This window comes from Ovis canadensis, chromosome 2 (assembly GCF_042477335.2).
Source record: "Ovis canadensis isolate MfBH-ARS-UI-01 breed Bighorn chromosome 2, ARS-UI_OviCan_v2, whole genome shotgun sequence".
NCBI lineage: Eukaryota > Metazoa > Chordata > Mammalia > Artiodactyla > Bovidae > Ovis > Ovis canadensis.
In genome coordinates this window covers 137,479,562-137,499,421 of record NC_091246.1, presented here as the reverse complement: position 1 = coordinate 137,499,421, position 19,860 = coordinate 137,479,562, and the positions used below count along the sequence as shown (strand labels likewise).

The 19,860-nt window shown below is 40.4% G+C and overlaps 1 protein-coding gene across 1 annotated transcript in view; it reads right to left on the bottom strand.

Moving 5' to 3' along the window:
* PDE11A (phosphodiesterase 11A) overlaps positions 1 to 19,860 on the bottom strand; it is a 429,146-nt gene that overhangs the window by 365,813 nt on the left and 43,473 nt on the right. The window contains exon 2 of the mRNA XM_069577105.1: positions 6,470 to 6,628. Within this exon, the coding sequence (XP_069433206.1) occupies positions 6,470 to 6,628 (159 nt within the window). The remainder of the gene's footprint in view (positions 1 to 6,469; positions 6,629 to 19,860) is intronic.

The window sequence follows — 19,860 nt, the reverse complement described above, 5'->3', positions numbered from 1 at the left end:
TAAACCTGCCTAGCAGAGTTATGGAAAAGGCAATGGCACCCCACTCCAGTACTCTTGCCTGGAAAATCCCATGGACAGATGAGCCTGGTAGGCTGCAGTCCATGGGGTCAGGAAGAGTTGGACACAACTGAGTGACTTCACTTTCACTTTTCACTTTCATGCATTGGAGAAGGAAATGGCAACCTACTCCAGTGTTCTTGCCTGGAGACAAGGCAAGGGACAGAGCCTGGTGGGCTGCCGTCTATGGGGTCGCACAGAGTCAGACACAACTGAAGCAATTTAACAGCAGCAGCACCAGCAGCAGCAGAGTTATAATACCACTAGCCACACATGTAACAATATTTTTTAAACATAACGATTTGAAAAGCACTTCTGAAAAGTACCTTCATAGAGAAATTAACTCTTCATAAGATGACAGAAGAAACCTGTCCATCTTCACTTCCTTAAGTTGATTTGATTAAACTGACTAGTAATTTGGGGATTGTCTATTATGGCAGAATTGGAGCTTACAGGCACATCTAAAGGCTTTCTGGAAAAAAAAAATCAATTCTATACCAGACCAACTCCATGCAAGACAAACATCTGTGAGCTGCCTCCACTCTTCTGGGACCACCAATTTGTTACCCCAACATCCTTCTGCCCCACTAACGTGAACTTTAGTACCTTTAGAACCCTTGATATCTCACCAGGATCTTAAACATTAGCCTTCATAAAACCAGGAACAATTTAAAAATGTAAGACCAAGAGCTTATGAAATCCTCACTTTGTCTGACTGTGGCTATCTCAGGCCTGTTGCAAATAACAAAACTCCAGCTTCTGCAAGACTCATTAGCATCATCCATGCACCATCCTCAACACCAGTTGGCAGGGCAGCATCACCCATAACAAGTTCTTGGAATGTGGCCAGTCCCAGCACAGCCTACCTCAGTTGGCTGCATCCCAGCTCTGCAGGGTGTCTGAACATGCCGGCACAAAGAAGAGCAGCAGGGTAGCTGAACACTCCAAACTACAAGCTGGAGAGAAGTGATCATAGGCTAAAGAAACCCTGAGATAAGCCAGAGAAGAACTTCTTATAAGATGGTTGTTGGAAAGTAACTGCAGTGGATATATTCCTCACTCCACAATGCCATCATAAACAGCTCCTTTGGGGCTCAGGTAATGACAAGCTAGGAAGGGCGGATGAGAGCCCATGCTTATTTCCATATCCCAGGTTTCCTCTGCTGTGCCCATACATCTTGAGAGATCCCAAATATTTGCTCCCATCCAGGTTTCATTATTTTATTTTGCAAGGTAACACCTCCTTTTACTCACTCAGGAATAATGCAGTGATCAATTAATTGGATGCAAGGAGTCTAATCACACCACCTCAATCAGCTAGTATATATGTATCACAGAAAAACAGGAACATATGCTGGAAATCATGAGGCGAACCAGGAAATTCTGATCATTTCTTGGGTATGATTCACCTTCAAGTGCACTAGCAACATGAAGTGCCAAACTAGTAATTTGTCATTATGTAATTTAAATTATTAAATTATGTGCAAGTGGTAGATTATAGTTCATATAAACCCTGACCATAACTGAACAAATTATTGCCAATTATGTAAGAACTTTAAATAACATGATGATTTAAAGTAATTGAAAGGGAAGTTTTTAAGCAGAGCCAGGATAACCATCTGTCAGGTAGATTCCTGCATTGGATGAGGACAGGGGCTGTAGGAAGAGGACTTGATGACCTTTCTGGGGGCCACCATCAAATATTACATGATACGGCAGTCACTGAAACATACACATGTATAGAGTTTTTAAGAAACACAATAGGACCCTATGCACAATTATGTTGGAGATGTAAATAGGCTAGAAATGAATGTACCACATTTAATTTTTAATTTATCCCAGGCAAATAACTTACCAATTCTCATATGGCAAAATGTGTTGGAATCACACCAAACATAACACAGCTGATAGTCTCCAGAAGTTGACATTTTAAGATATCAGGATATACAAATCACATTATGCTAAATGTGCAATAAATTTACCACTATGCATATGAATGATGACATAGCAGTTATATGTATAAACTAAAATAACAAAATAGTTCAAATTTTATTCATTTGGATTGGAGTAGATGGTGAGATTTCAGCTCATTATTGATAAGAGCTTTATATCTATCATCTACTTAACTCCTCACAACAACCCCAGGAGGTCCTGAGGCAAGGAGGAATTGACCTTAGCAGAAAGTCATTCTGCTAATCCATACCAGGCAAAGACTTGAACAAGCCTGGAAGGCTGTCTGATCTGGTGCCCCCACCAACACTGAACACTGCACTTTCACTTCCCTCCCTTGTCTCCTTACTTGTAGGCAACGATGAAAATTCTGTTGCTGGAGTTGCTACTGGTAAATGTGGGAGGAGGTTCTCTGAAGCCTGCCCGGCAGACTAAGGAAAACTAATTTGAGTTTTTAAATGTGAATTGAACAAAGTTGGCAGGTCTCTGTGAGGAGAGGTATGGGTATGCTGCTACCATAATAAATGGGCTCAGTATTTCTGAAAGCTATTTGATAACTTGGAATAAGAGCTATAAAACTTTTCTTGCTCTTTGACTCAGTAATTTCAGCCTCTGGAATACACCCCAAGGAAATAACACAAAAGAAAACGGTAATTTGTTCAAGATGTTCATTCAGGAGTTATTTGTATTAGTGAAAAACTAGAAACAACCCAAATTTCCAGTAATAAGACAAGGACTAAGCAAGCTAGATTATACAAAGAAGAAAATTTATAATCCCTAAAAATGGCAAATGAAGGCTACATTTGTATGTGGACACATATGTAAGAAATAACTTTAAATTAGAAAGTAGAATACAAATTGGTATAAGTATAATCTTGTACAATCAAGTAAAACAGTATGTGCATAAACAATCATATAAGAAAACTGTAAATTTATAAAGAAGTATAGCCCTCATTTTGCTGTTGAAATTCAGACAGTGGAACTGGAACATAGATTGTGCTTGACAAAAACTTACAGACTTATGTTATACAAAGGTGATCCTTTAACTGAGACCTGACTGTATCTCACATAGATTAACGTTGCTTCAGTACAAGCTAATCTTTTGCGAAGACTTACCAAGTGCTAGGTGCTCTTCCAAGTTCTTTCCTTGTATTTCTTCATTTAATTCCCCTATTGTCTTAGGAGATTCCCTGGTGGCTCTCAGACGGTAAAGCGTCTGTCTACAATGCGGGAGACCCGGGTTCAGTCCCTGGGTTGGGAAGATCCCCTGGAGAAGGGAATGGCAATCCACTCCAGTACTATTGCCTGGAGAATCCCATGGACAGAGGAGCCTCGTAGGCTACAGTCCATGGGGTCGCAAAGAGTCGGACACGACTGAGCGACTTCACTTTCACTTCACTTTCTCCTAAAAGGAGGAAATTGGAGCACAGAGAAGCTAAGTAACTTGCCCAAAGTTACACAGGCTATGGCAGAGTTGGAATTTCAACCCAAGGACATTCATCCCCTGGAGGAAGAAATGGCAACCCACTCCAGTATTCTTGCCTGGGAAATCCCATGAACAGAGGAGCCTGGTGGGCTACAGTCCATGGCGTTGCAAAGAGTTGGACGCAACTGAACACCCACATCACCGCCACATTCCCTATCTGGCCTGTATGACCCACTGGGCCACAGTGTTTTCTCTTACATGAAAAAAAAAGTATCTAGATCTTATTCTTTCCTGTTAATCATTTCTAGAATGTGTTTTCTGCTTTTCTTCCTCCCCGCTCCTGTTTGGTTTACTCTAGAATTCTTGCAGTAAAGAACAATCACCAAAAAAAAAAAAAAAGAACAGTCACCAGATACAGCATTTGAGATAAAAAATACTCTCCATCCAGTTGTCACCTGTAATAATATAACCTATGTGCCCTAGGTGATAGAGGTTTCTTTACAAGAAGTGAGACTAGGGTAAAGTTTTTCAATCAGGTGAGGAAACTGTGGAGCCTGGAAAATAAAATGCTACTTACATTTAAATGTCTTTAAATTTAGTAAATTTCTTACATTTAAGTGTAAGAAATAAGCTGCCTGGGAATAAGTGACAAATATAGAGGAACACTTTGAAACTCTTTGGGAAAAGGTTAGTTTTTTTAAAAATTATGTTTACATTTGCCTAGTTTCTTACACTTTGCAAAGTATTTGCTAGTGATAACCTTATTAAGCTCTCATGCTGTAGAATGGTAGATAGTCTAGTTGACCAAACAGGAAATTGAATGTCAGAGTTTAAGTGGCTCACCCAAAGCAGGCTACTTGTCCTTAGCCAAGCTGAAGCTTGGGCCTAGCCCTCATTCTCAGCAGAGCTAAGCACTGGTGCTGTTCTAGACAGGAACAAGGCCTCTGCAGACCTTCCCTTTCAATCATCCAGAGTTTATGAAGTCCTAGATTCTAAGTACAAATCCACTGAGAAAAGTCCAGAAAATAAATCTACCATAAATGGAATCAGAGATGAGAATTAAATATATAATGGAATTCTCTTAAATGAAGGAGATAGAGTCAAAGCAAGACTAATATCTGTATATGGTGGTGGTTTAGACGCTAAGTCGTGTCAGACTCTTTGTGACCCCATGAACTGTAGCCCATCAGGTTCCTCTGTCCATGGGATTTTCCAGGCAAGAATACTGGAGTGGATTGCCATTTCCTTCTCCAGAGGATCTTCCCAACCCAGGACTCGAACCCAGGTCTTCTGCATTGCAGGCAGATTCTTTACCGACAAGCTATGTTGATAATATCTGTATATAAACTCAACTATTTGGGAGATGCTATTATGTTTGGAAAAACCAAACTCAGATCCTTCTATAAGTCCTTATTATGTCCCTGTGAAAGCTGCTCAGTTGTGTGTCTGATTTTTTGTGACCCCACAGACTGTAGCCCGCCAAGCTCCTCGATCCATGGAATTCTCCAGGCGAGGACTCTGGAGTGGGTAGCCACTCCCTTCTCCACTGTATGTTCCCATCCCAGGGATTGAACCTGTGTCTCTTGCTTTGCAGGCAGATTCTTTAACATCCAAGCCATCAGCGAAGCCCGTAAGTCCTGATAGGAGGTATATTATTATAAGACTGTCATCTTTGGTACAAAAGGAGCAAAATAAAATGTTTGTTCTCTCTGCACATTCCATGGAAATATATGCAAGTGAATGAGGTAGACTACGTTTTACGTGTTCCTAAACAGCATCACCTTCTCACCAAGCTTTGTCTTAAAAAAAAACTTTCTTCAGAGGTCTAATCAGAGGTCATCTCCTCCAAGAAGCCTCTTCAGAGTCTTCGAGAGGGCCTGCTCTCTCTTTCCTAGGCACTCACAGCAGTTCTAGAATATCTAATTGCTGACCTCCCCTTCTTCCTCGTGCAGACCACACAGCATAGCACATCTGGAATTTACCTTTGTTTCTCATGGCCACAACCTAAGTACCTTCACACTGTAGCCGATTATTGGATGGGTAAGACCTTGTCTGAGGTCCCATCACACAGTAAGAGTTTATCAGCCTTTTCTGGGATTTGGGCTGTGTAAATCTGACTAGAGAAATGACCTCTCAATAAAAGACTCTTAAAAATCTTTTTCCTTATAATCATATTTTATGTTGACCTTTTATATCAGAACATTTGTATTAATTTAATGCATTAGTAATCAGCACTGGCAAACAGCAATCTCACAGCCAGAAGGTTAAATTATAAAGTGCTTTTTAGAATCAAACAGGAATATGGCAATCATAAACCTAAACAAATTAACTTGAGGTTTGCTTTTACCACAGATTTTATAAATATTCCACCAGGTTCTATTCAACATGAATGGAAAGAGATTTGAAGCCAGAACTTCAGCTCTTTGAAGCTCTCTCTTTTAAAATGAGCTGGTGGATAAAATACTGGTAAGAAAATTCAACATTTCAGAGCAAAGAGTACATCATTTCTACCAAGGTCAACTGCTCTTCAGGGACAAAAATAATGTCCTTTTTATTAGCAATTTGGATTAACAATTAAATAACATTCATTTTATTGAGATTTTTATAGAAGAACAGAGAAAATAATTCTTCACAGTGGTTATAAAAATATAAGAAAAGGGCTGAGTTTCTGAAACACAGTAATCTTTTTATCTGCCCTATCTTCCCTTGGGCTGTGTGTGCTGGTGTTATGATCCTCAATTAAAAAGCTTATTTATAAGGAATATAAAGATTAGGGAATAACAAGAAAACTACTGGGGATTGCAATGAAAAGCAAGTTAAGGTGAAGATGAAGTAATTATTTTCAACTATACTACATTCTATGATATGGCAAAAAAAAAAAGCTGCCATTATATTATATATAATAGGAGAAAAAGTTATTTGATCCATGAATGGTCTAATCCAACAGCTATTCACGTAATTCCTGTCCTTTTCAGAGAGAATAGCAATCAGTGATCAAGAAGAAAAGTACAAATCACAAGATGCACGCAGTCTTACTTTTTCGTCATCTTCAGTAAATGGAGCACCCTCAGGAATCTTATTGATCGCTTGGGCCACGCCGATGATCTCCCCGTCACTGCTTCGGATAGGCATGCACAGCAATGACTTTGTCTTGTACCCAGTTAGCTTGTCAATTTCATCATTGAATCTTCGATCCTAAAAATAAGACAAGAGAGGGCATTAATTGTATGTGCCTTGTTGTCAAGAAGGAGAGAGAAGTGTATTTTTGTCTATTTCTGTGTATAAGAACTTATGTTGGGAACCTCACCTCACTGATTTTTAATAACAAGAACAGATTTGATTGCATGTTGAATTCACCAAAGGAGTGTAAATGAAAACAAATCACCCCCAGAGTTGTTAACCATGGTAAACGAAAAGAGAAACTTTAAACCCCACCACAGCAACATATCAAAACTGGGGGAGTGGGAAGTGTTTTTTATAGAACTTCACACTATACTATTTACTAAAATATGTTATTTCACATAGACAACTGGCTACAAAGTATTATATAAGAAAAATACATAATAAATATATTAAGTATTATTTAAAAAATGCAGAAAAGCACTACTTTTCTTCCAGTCAAATGATCCTGTGGGAAAAAAATAGAATGTATGAGCCCATACTGATACTTTTTAAATACTTTTTAAAATGTTTTTAATGTAATGGGGAGGAAGTAGGTAACAGGTTTCTTTACAGAATGTTAGCTAAAAACATAGAAGAAATGATAAAATTATGTAATACCTATTTTGCAACTACCAATGCAATAATGGATACAAGCAAAAATCATTCATCAACGATGCCAATCAAGATGCCAATACCATTAGGTGAAAAATTACTGTTAAACAAGTTATTCACTTAGTCTCAAAGTGCTATCCCACAGATTCCTCGTTAAATTCCAAGAGGAAAAGATGTCTTTTTATTAAAAGATCTGATGGACATAAGATTGAAAAAATGATCAAACTTAGCACCACCATTAATGAGACAAAATAGCACCATGTGCCCCCCTGATATGGTGCTATAAGAAGGACACAGCATCATCAAGAATGTGGAATGCTTTTGTCCAACCTCTGAATCTGATCATTCAGGAAAAGAAAATTAGGAAGAATGCAGATCACCAGTCGTTCTATCAGGAGCCTGACCTAGACGCTTCAAAAATGTCAGTATCATGAGAGATGAGATAAGGCCATGGGAGCTGTGCTGGCTTAAAGAAGACTGAAGGGATCTGAAACCTACCTAAATGACATTGAAACGTGTTGCGCAATTTAGGGGGAAGATGACTAGGGAAAGTTGAGCAAGAACTTTATATATTACGTAATATCATGTGTCAATATATAATTTCTTGGGTGTGATAGTGATATGGTAATGATGTAGGAGAATGTTCTTATCTTCAGGATATGCATGCTAGAGTATTTTGAGATGAAATGTCATAATACCTTCAATTTACTTTCAAATGGAAAGCAAGAAAAAGGAAGGAATGAAAGAAGAGAAAAGGAAGGCAGGGAGGGTGGGAGGAAAGAGAAGGAAGAAAGGAGAGAGTGAGAGAGAGAGAGCAAAGACTGGCTCCTGACAGGGTAATGGGGGCTAAAAACATTCCAAGGAAGAAGATGAACTGGATCCAGGCTCACTGTTTCAAGCTAGGGGCTGAACGGAGGCTTCTCCCAGTGCTCTTGACATTCCCTTGTTGAAAGAGGCTTAAAAATAAGAAGCAAAGCACTGTCATCTACCACCATCTAGAACTATGAATTTTATCTGCCTGAGGGCCTAGGGAGGCTGGCTGTGGACAAGGTGAGAGCCCCCAGGGCAAACACTCTTGGCCTTCTACGAGTGTTGTACTATCCCCATAATCAAAAGGACTGGAGCCCTCTTCTACGAAGGCCTGATTCTGGTCCAGGACTTCTGGAGGCCATTCTAAACCCTGAGTTAGGAAGAGTGGAGCCCTAAAGGAGAGACAGAAATCAAAAGCCAAGCAAAACCAAATCGCCTGCTCAAAATGAGCCTGCAACCAAACTTTCAGAAAAACACTAAGTTGCATTATTACTTTTGTGTTTGTCATCCACTTAGGAGCCACCATGTATCAGGCTGTGAGCATCATCCCAGCCGTCACGGCACATGCAGTCTAGCAGCTGAGGCAGGGGACAGGCATACAATTGTATACCATATATTGTGGGAACTGATACTGAGTAAAAGAGCAAGGTGCCATGAGACAGACTCAAAAGAAGGCATCTATTTTTCTGGGGATCAAGGAAGGTCTCTCTGAAGACAGGACAAGTATGCTCAGACTAGATTCACAAGGAATAATTTGTCAGTCAAAGAATGGTGGGGAAAACTTTACGGGAAGCTGAAACATTGCCCATGTGAAGGTCCAGAAGCAAGAGAAAGCTTAGTAGTTTCCCCAGACTCGAAGGTCAAAGGCAAGAGAACAGGAAGGCAAAGGGAGAATGGAAGAGGAAGGCAGGAGCCAGGGAGTGCCAAGTCTTAACAGGACCAGGCAGAAGCTACATTATTCCTAATGGAAAATCACCGAAGGTCTTGAAGCAGAAGGATGCTATGATTCATTTCAGCACTCAGCATTCTCTGAAAGCATCATCTTGGTTTATTTGCTCTCCCGCCACTGGTATGTAAGATCTAAGACAGAAAAGCTTTTGTCTCTCATTTACTGCCTCATACTGGCATACTAGAGGTGCTCTACAACATTTTTCCTGAGTAATAGAACTTTAAAAAAAAAACTATATTGCAATTATGCAAAATATTAGAAGGTTAAAAAGGCCCTGAGACCTCACATTTCACTTCTTGGCATATATTTAGAGATACTATAATACATGTATCATAGAGAAATGTACAAATGTTCACTGCGACATCAATTATGAAAAGGAAAAACCTGGAAGTCAGTTGAATGGTCAACAGAAAGATACATTATGATGGCTTGTTTTGATATACTCTACAACAATTTAAATGAATATACTAAAGCTTCTTGTATTGACATGAACAAATATCAAAAACATGTTAAATGAAGCAAAGTGCTACAATCTGATACCATCTATATAATACCACCAATATTTAAAAACAATGCTAAATATTATGTAGCAAAGTACACTGCATGTATGAGAATAATAAACTCTAAACTAATATGCATGGTTGGTTAGCTCCAGGGAGGAAGAGAGGAGATGGCATGAGGGAGAGGGAGGGTGAGCCTTCAGCTCTTAACAACCAATTTTTCCTCACTAAAAAACAAACAAACAACAACAAAAACTTTGAAGCAAATATAGTACAGTGTTTAGACTCTATAAACCTTGATCGCCTATTCTTATCTAAAAGTTTCAAATATTTTGCAATAAAAGTTTAAGACTATTTTTTAAAAGTTAAGAACTTTGTGGAAGATGAGATTGGGTTGGAATAGGAGAAACCAGTTAGGAAATGTCAGTGGTCCAGGTAAGGCAAGATGATGTTCTGGGTTAAAAGAAAGCGATGGAGGTAAGGAGAAATAGATGGATATGTTGAGTTCACAGTACTTCCTGACACACTGGTTGAGGATGGGGGACTAAAGAAAGATGAAGAATCTCAGGTTTTAATTTGAGAAACTGTATAGATGGAAGCACCATTTACTGGGATGGGGAACGGTGAGATGAAGGTGAAAGTCTACATATAAAGAAAGTCAAGAAGGTCGATAAAAACATTTAAAAATTTTTTTAAAAAAAGAAGGTTCATAAATTAGTGAGTGTGTCCCGTGACCTAAATCAGTGGTTTTTTACTCTGGCTGCAGGTGAGAATTACCTGAGAAGGTTGAATCAATCAGTATGAAGCTTTGGTTTTTACTTGGTTTTAAATGTTCATAAATGATTCTCATATGAGACCAATTGTGCAAAATGATGAAGAGCTTAGTCACTAGTAAGATCAATAAAGTTCATTAATGAGAAAAAAGCCTTAAAATGGGAAGGAAGAAAGGTGATGTCATGGCATGTATTTTGGTGGTTATATATTAGTGATGTGGACCCTGTGAGACTGGACTTGAAAATCTACTCTGGAATAGGCAAGCCTTTCTGCTCTTATCTTTGTGATGGTCTGTATCTCTGGAGAAGGGCCTCATCCACCACAGTTCAACTCTGAGTTAATTAACCACCAAGACTATGGGGTATTCATTGCCAACATAGCCAAAGCCACATGAAGACCACAGACATAGGGGTGCCTAATCATGACCAAGGGAAACAAAAATATAGTATACCCTCTTCACCCTCTTCTCAACTCTCCACATTCACCTGATAAACTTGTAACTAGAGGAGAAAAAGATAATTATATTGATATATGTGGCAAGTGTTAATCTTCCAATTTAAAAGCCGAGAAGAATGATTCATTTCATTAAGTCTTAATGGTTTTTTAAATATAATGCATGGTAAAACATACTTTGTCCATGTCTTCATCACACTATTTATGGGAATATTCTCCCAAATTAACTCAAAAGTTGATATAATTCATCTCATGAGAGGTCAGAAGAGTTGATACAATTGCATACTTCCCTAATTATATTAATCCTCTAGATTAATTTCCAATTTAAGAAAATTAAGAAAGCTGAGCCGAAAATTGAGGTATAAATTAATGGCAGAGATGAAGAGAACTAAGGATAACTAGATAAAGGGACATATTACTCTGATATTGTAGAAAGAATGAAAGCTTAAAAATGGAAGATAGCAAAAAATAGATCTTGCTAGCCAAGCAATGATCACAAGTGAGTATAGTAGTAAGAGAAACTTAGGGCACTCTGGAACACACAGTATGGGGCCAGGTGGGGTGGGGGTGGATCTCTCAAGGAAAGTGAAATTTTTAAGCTACCAGCCAAAGGATCAGTGTCCCAGGAAGAGGGAATAGAATGTAAGACTCGGAGGCAATAGAAAGCTGATGAATCCGAGGAAATGAAAGAAGCTGAAGATGGTGCTCTAGGGAAGAGTCAGAGATGGAACAAAACCAGCAGCTGGAGGCTGACAAAAGGGTGCTTAGTAACCAGGGTTTTGAATTGTAAATTTACCATGGTGGTTGGGGGGGGGGGGGGCTGTGCGGAGTCACTAGAGGGTTTTAAGAAGGTAGGAGGGAGTAACGTGACTGATTCCTCATTTTAGAAAGAGTTCTTATGGCTTAAATGTAAAGAATGAGCAGGAAATAAGAGATCCAGGTGAGAGAGATACCATCTAGACTGGGATGGTGGCTACTGGTGGGAGGGGTAATGGAAAGGACTGAGGTGAAAGACATTTAGGAGGTAGAATCAATAGGACTTGCTGATTAATTTGATGTAAAGTTGCTCATGCTATTTAATGTAAAAAACTAACTCCATGTGTCCAGTGCAGAGATTCACTGAGTGATGAACAGAGGAAGGGGACAAGCGCTGAGCGGGAAATAAGCGTTCCCTTGTGGCTGTTCTGCGGTTTAACCATGGGCCATTCACGGGGTGGTGGCGCTGCCCTGTTTGAGACAGAGATAGGTAGGTAGGAAAGTGTTCTAATTTCAGGAAATGGACTTGCAATGCAAAGAGGCGACTAATTTTCTTTCTTTCTTTCTTCCTTTTTTTGGCCACTCAGCATGTGGGATCAAACACATGCCTCCTGCAGTGGAAGCTTGGAGTCTGAACCACTGGACCACCAGGAAGTTCCCAAGAAGGGAGTACTTAGGTAAGAATGAAGGACTCTGTTCAATAACTTTACCAAAGGTCTTCAGGAGTTCACCACACACACCAGCAAAGCTTCACAGAAGGCCAGGTAAGGAGGAGACAGGGGAAGTAAGAAGAGAAAAACACTGGGCCTGTTTATTGCTGGAGACGTAAACTTAAATAGGAAATTAAGAAATGCCTCCAGGTCGATAATGAAATACCACATAGAGAATGGTGTCCAATTTGTATTCATCTCCCTGAGGATAAAAAAATAAGAAATGATCTACAACAGGAGAGATTTCTAATAAATTAAAGTAAGAGCTTCTTTAATAAGGTTGTTAAAATCTGGAATGAGTTTCTTATGATTGTGGCAGACTCTTCTTGCTTCGAGTGTTTTTATTATGTCATAATATTTTTCCTACCACAGATATCTTAAATATAACTGTTCTTGAGAAGTCCAGGGATCCCAGTGCCTTCTGTGCAGAACTACCTTTTGCATTTCACACCTAGCTATGATTTTTAATATTTAAAAAGATCAAGACATAAGGCCAAAAGCAATTTTGTCTTTTCAGCAATGGAGAAGGAAATGGCAATCCACTCCAGTGTTCTTGCCTGGAGAATCCCAGGGATGGGGGAGCCTGGTGGGCTGTCGTCTTTGGGGTCGCACAGAGTCGGACACGACTGAAGTGACTTAGCAGCAGCAGCAGCAGCAATGGAACTGACCTGTGCCCACTACAGAGAGAACCATAGATAGATATACTTCTGAGCCAGGATCTTGGGCTTGCAGCCTCCTCTGCACATTCCTGGGTTGAACGTGATGCCACAGAACACACCCAGAAAGCAGGTCCCACCCACAAGGTCCCCTTAGGCTATAGACAGAACTTCTTCAGTCTGAGCCTGCAGGTCCTTGAAAGAAAGAGCTATGTTCATTGCACTCGACAAACCTGGCCTGCCCCAGGGAGACATATTTCAGAGGCATGTAAGAAGCCTCAAAGCAAAAGGGAATCTATCCTGTCTTCTTTTCACTTTCTCAAAGAAGCCACTTAAGGCTCCCCAAGACAGGAGCCAGAGCTACAAATCTCATTCAGTTCTCAGAATCACAGCAAGGGTGCATCACACAAATCTCCTTTACCCTCTCTGTGTTTAAGAGCTCTCTCCCGAACACTTTAGAGTAAGATTATCCAGTGCTTGCGATTTAGCCAAGAACTAGTCTTGACCACCTATAAGGGTGATTGTTTTAACCACAATCTCAACTCTACCCTGAGCCCTTCATAGCCAAGGTCATAGCTAAGGTTATCAAACTCTTCAAGTTTGAAAATGTCCACATGATGGGACATAGATGAGAAAGCATGTAAATACAAAAAAAAGCTTCTATTAACTCCATGAAACATTTAATGAATTTGTATCTGAGTTATTCTTTCCATAGATTACAAAGGAAAAGTAATACATGACATGTGTATATATACAGTAATACTTCAGTCTACAGATGTTGTTAGGTGTTCATAAGAACAGAGCAGTTGCTAGCAACTGTTCCTGACACTGGGATCATTTGCAGGGCTTTAGGTAACTACTCATGCCCTAGCCCCACCCTGACCAATTAAATCATAACTGGTGGGAGGAGGGGTTAAGAAGGGGATCTGACTTCTAACTGTTGGTCAGGGTTAAGAAGCACAGAATTACAGGTCCTTTAATAAGTCCAAGGCTGCCAGGGGTCTGAGGGGCCTTGTGAACTACTACTTTAGAGTTTTCAGAACATTTTTTTGTTAGCTTTGGTTTGGTTAGGTTGGTTATGTTTTCCACCAACTTTCCTCATAGGCTTAGTGCACTGGCCTGCATATCTTACCCAGAACCCTACTGCCCTTCTCCCAACAATAGAAGGTTTAAAGACCAAGTTCAGTCCCACATCTCATCTACATCCTCTTTCAAATGGCTTATGGAGCTGCAAATGAGGAGAAGTTAATGGAAATACAACATATAAAATGAATAAGTCATTGAAATGCAAACCAATAGATTGACCAACTGTCTGAAGCTTAAAAGTGCTTTTATTGGTACATCAGTTAGTAACACCCATTTAATTCCAATTCATAGAAGCATCTCCTCACATTTATGACTGATCATAAACAGCACTTATTTTCCCAAAATTGCTTGGAAAGCTAAGCTTTCAAAAATTTTGATTAGTCTTTAACAATTTGAAATGTACTATTCTGCTTTTCTCCATACAAAGAAGTATAATTAATTGTTCTGAATTGATGGAAGGCTTGAGAATACACTGCACAAAAACAAAGACATGGCATATGGTAACTAGAGAGCTAATGCTTTGAGCATCCTAATTTGATACTTGCCGAGAAAAAGTGCAAAATTATCACTGTTGTTCTTAATATGTATTCACAGAATGTCATTGCTCAACAACTAACAAAAATCTTCCCTCTGAATTCTTTTACACACACACACACAAACAAAATGTATAGAGTTTTAAATACTACAAAATATTCCCCAAAATATGTATGTTTTTGAAGTGTTACTTTTTTAGGACCTGAAGCAGTGTGGTAGGTGGTTCAGTTCAGTTCAATCCCTTGGTCATGTCCGACTCTTTGTGACCCCATGAATCACAGCAAGCCAGGCCTCCCTGACCATCACCAACTCCTGGAATTCACTTAAACTCACGTCCAGTGAGTCAGTGATGCCATCCAGCCATCTGTCATCCCCTTCTGTCCCCTTCTTCTCCTGCCCCCAATACCTCCCAGCATCAGAGTCTTTTCCAATGAGTCAACTCTTTGCATGAGGTAACCAAAGTATTGGAGTTTAAGCTTCAGCATCAGTCCTTCCAATGAACACCCAGGACTGATCTCCTTTAGAATGGACTGGTTGGATCTTCTTGCAGTCCAAGGGACTCTCAAGAGTCTTCTCCAACACCACAGTTCAAAAGCATCAATTCTTCGGCGCTCAGCTTTCTTCACAGTCCAACTCTCACATCCATACATGACCACTGGAAAAACCATAGCCTTGACTAAATGGACCTTTGTTGGCAAAGTAATATCTCTGCTTTTCAATATGCTGTCTAGGTTGGTCATAACTTTTCTTCCAAGGAGTAAGCATCTTTTAATTTCATGGCTGTAGTCACCATCTGCAGTGATTTTGGAGCCCCCAAAAATAAAAGTCTGACACTGTTTCCACTGTTTCCCCATCGATTTCCCACGAAGTGATGGGACCAGATGCCATGATCTTCGTTTTCTGAATGTTGAGCTTTAAGCCAACTTTTTCACTCTCCACTTTCATTCTCATCAAGAGGCTTATTAGTTCCTCTTCACTTTCTGCCATAAGGGTGGTGTCATCTGCATATCTGAGGTTATTGACCCGGCAATCTTCATTCCAGCTTGTGCTTCTTCCAGCCCAGCATTTCTCATGATGTACTCTGCATAGAAGTTAAATAAGCAGGGTGACATTATACAGCCTTGACGTACTCCTTTTCCTATTTGGAACCAGTCTGTTGTTCCATGTCCTGTTCTAACTGTTGCTTCCTGACCTGCATATAGGTTTCTCAAGAGGCAGGTCAGGTGGTCTGGGATTCCCATCTCTTTCAGAATTTTCCACAGTTTATTGTGATCCACACAGTCAAAGGCTTTGGCATAGTCAGTAAAGCAGAAATAGAGGTTTTTCTGGAACTCTCTTGCTTTTTCCATGATCCAGCGGATGGTGGCAATTTGATCTCTGGTTCCTCTGCCTATTCTAAAACCAGCTTGAACATCTGGAAGTTCACAGTTCACGTACTGCTGAAGCCTGGCTTGGAGAATTTTGAGCATTACTTTACTAGCATGTGAGATGAGTGCAGTTGTGTGGTAGTTTGAGCATTCTTTGGCATTGCTTTTCTTTGGGATTGGAATGAAAATTGACCTTTCCCAGTCCTGTGGCCACTGCCGAGTCTTCCAAATTTGTGGGCATATTGAGTGCAGCACTTTCACAGCATCATCTTCCAGGATTTGAAACAGCTCAACTGGAATTCTATCACCTCCACTAGCTTTGTTCGTAGTGATGCTTTCTAAGGCCCACTTGACTTCACATTCCAGGATGTCTGGCTCTAGGTGAGTGATCACACCATTGTGATTATCTGGGTTGTGAAGATCTTTTATGTACAGTTCTTCTGTGTATTCTTGCCACCTCTCTTAATATCTTCTGCTTCTTTTAGGTCCAAGGAGCGGTGGCTGCATGGGCACAGGAGGGCCTAGAGGAGCTATTCCATGTTCAAAGTCAGGAGGGGCAGCAGTGAGGAGATACTCATCATCCAAGGTAAGGAGCAGCGGCTGTGCTTTGCTGGAGCAGCCGTGAAGAGATACCTGTGAAGAGATACCCGTGGGGGGTAAGAAACCCAAGTAAGATGGTAGGTGTTGCAAGAGGGCAACAGAGGGCAGACACACTGAAACCATAATCACAGAAAACTAGTCAATCTAATCACACTAGGACCACAGCCTTGTCCAACTCAGTAAAACTAAGCCATGCCCGTGAGGCCACCCAAGACGGGCAGGTCATGGTGGAAAGGTCTGACAGAATGTGGTCCACTGGAGAAGGCAATGGCAAACTACTTCAGTATTCTTGCCTTGAGAACCCCATGAACAGTATAAAAAGGCGAAATGATAGGATACCAAAAGAGGAACTCCCCAGGTCAGTAGGTGCCCAATATGCTACTGGAGATCAGTAGAGAAATAACTCCAGAAAGAATGAAGGGATGGAGCCAAAGCAAAAACAATACCCAGCTGTGGATGTGACTGGTGATAGAAGCAAGGTCTGATGCTGTAAAGAGCAATATTGCATAGGAACCTGGAATGTCAGGTCCATGAATCAAAGCAAATTGGAAGTGGTCAAACAAGAGATGGCAAGAGTGAATGATGACATTCTAGGAATCAGCTAACTAAAATGGACTGGAATGGGGGAATTTAACTCAGATGACCATTATATCTACTACTGAGGGGAGGAATCCCACTGAAAAAATGGAGTAGCCATCATGGTCAACAAAAGAGTCTGAAATGCAGTACTTGGATGCAATCTCAAAAACGACAGAATGATCTCTGTTCATCTCCAAGGCAAACCATTCAATATCACAGTAATCCAAGTCTATGCCCCAACCAGTAACGCTGAAGAAGCTGAAGTTGAATGGTTCTATGAAGACCTACAAGACCTTTTAGAACTAACACCCACCCAAAAAAGATGTCCTTTTCATTATAGGGGACTGGAATGCAAAAGTAGGAAGTCAAGAAATACCTGGAGTAACAGGCAAATTTGGCTTTGGAATGTAGAATGAAGCAGGGTAAAGACTAATAAAGTTTGGCCAAGAAAATGCACTGGTCATAGCAAACACCCTCTTCCAACAACACAAGAGATGACTCTACACATGGACATCACCAGATGGTCAACACTGAAATCATATTGATTATATTCTTTGTAGCCAAAGATGGAGAACTTCTATACAGTCAACAAAAACAAGACCAGGAGCTGACTGTGTTTCAGAGGTTTAGAACCTTTGAACTTTTAAGAACTTTTGCTTTTGAAGTGTGGTGTTGGAGAAGACTCTTGAGAGTCCCTTGGACTGCAAGAAAATCCAACCAGTCCATTCTGAAGGAGATCAGTCCTGGGTGTTCTTTGGAAGGAATGACGCTAATACTGAAACTCCAGTACTTTGGCCACCTCATACAAAGAGTTGACTCATTGGAAAAGACTCTGATGCTGGGAGGGATTGGGGGCAGGAGGAGAAGGGGATGACTGAGGATGAGACGGCTGGATGGCATCACTGACTCACTGGACATGAGTTTGAGTGAACTCCGGGAGTTGGTGATGGACAGGGAGGCCTGGCGTGCTCCAGTTCATGGGTCTGCAAAGAGTTGGACACGACTGAGCGACTGAACTGAACTGAACTGATGAGGTTAGAAACAGCTGTTGTTATTACCAAGTTACTTTTCTATTTGATCATTGTTATTACCAAGTTGGGCTTCCCCGGTGGCTCGGCAGTGAAGAATTCGCTTGCCAGTGCAGCAGATCCTAGTTCAATCCCTGGGTCAGGAAGATGCCCTGGAGGAGGGCATGGCAACCTATTCCGGTATTCTTGTCTAGGAAATCCCATGACCAAGGTGCCTTGTGGGCTACAGTCCACAGGGTAACAGAGTCAGACATGACTGAAGTGACTTGGTATACACATGTTACCAAGTTACTCTCCTTCAGCTGTGTTGCTAAAGCAAACTTGGTTTGCTGATCTTATTTCTCTTTTCTTCATTTCTCTTAGTTGGCACTTTTTTGTTTGGTCCTGTCTTATTGTTGTCATCATGGCTATTATTATTTATCTTTCTTATAAGAGATACAAAGATATCTCAAGACACAGGAAAATGGAAGAACCACAGCATAGCTGAAACCAAAGTTGGTGAGGTGGTAGGGTATGAAACAAAATGATGAAATCTTAAATTTCTTTAATAGATGGGACAGGTAGCTATTAAAGACCCATTGTAAGTGTGCAGATAAATTGTATGTGGAGTTAAAATGCAACTCCATGCTCTATAAGATTTATTATGTATAATTAATATGTCTGAGCCAAACAGCACCATATGAAGAGACAGCCATGGTAAGTCAGCATATAGAAGCACCTTTCTTCCTGGCACAGTGGAGCCATCTAAGGACTTTGGTGAATCAGGGAGGCGAGCCTACAGGTAGAACCAAGAAAGCCAAGAAGTCTGTGACTATGGACAAAGGACTGTCAACATGGGGTTGTGGTTCAGACACCAAACAGTCAGGAACCAGGGACTATAGGAAAAGCCAAGGTCAAAACCACGAGGCATGAAAAGCCAGGTCTAAATCAGGAGTCAAGATTAACAGTGACACACTAGAGATTTGGCCTCATTCCCTTGTTTAACAAGGACCATAGGAGAAGAGATTAGATTTGTGGCGACCAGAGGTGGGAGGTGGGAGCAGAATTGGAGGAAGGTGGTCAAAAGGTACAAACTTCTAGTTTATTAGACAAGTAAGTGCTAGGAACGTAATGTACAACATAACAATTAACACTGCTGTATGTTACATATGAAAGTTGTTGAAAGAGTAAAGCCTGAGAGTTCTCATCACAAAGGAAAAGTTTTTCTCTATTTCTTTACTTCTGTATCTATACAAGATCATTTGCTGTCGTTCAGTCCCTCAGTCGTGTCTGACTTTCTGAGACCCCATGGACTGCAGCACACCAGGCTGCCCTGTCTTTCAGCACTTCCCAGAGCTTGCTCAAACTCATGTCCTCTGAGTCAGTGATGTTATCCAACCATCTCATTCTCTGTCATCCCCTTTTCCTCTTGCCTTCAATAAAAGATCATAGATGTTCAGTAAACTTATTGTGGTAATCATCTTATGATGTATTTCAGTCAAACCATTATGCTGTACACCTTGAACTTATACAGTGCTGTATGTCGACTGTATCTGGATAAAACTGGAAAGAAGATTAAGTAAAAGCTCTGGGTTAAAAAAAAAAAACAAAAACCAACAGGGGTCACCTCCAACAGAAAGCCTTTTGTTCTTTCCACTCTGGGCAACAGAGACAACTGGAAAGTGCCCTCTAAATGTAAACAGCTGTATCAGTCAGAATCTGACTTTCCCACATTTATGAAAAATATAGCAATTTCTAGTATAAAGTGTAAATGTTATATTTTAATACTTATTTTAATTAGGTTTTACTGTTACTAAGTGGAAGTGACTTTCTGTATGACAAAAGCTTATGTTAAAAAGTAATTTTTAAGTT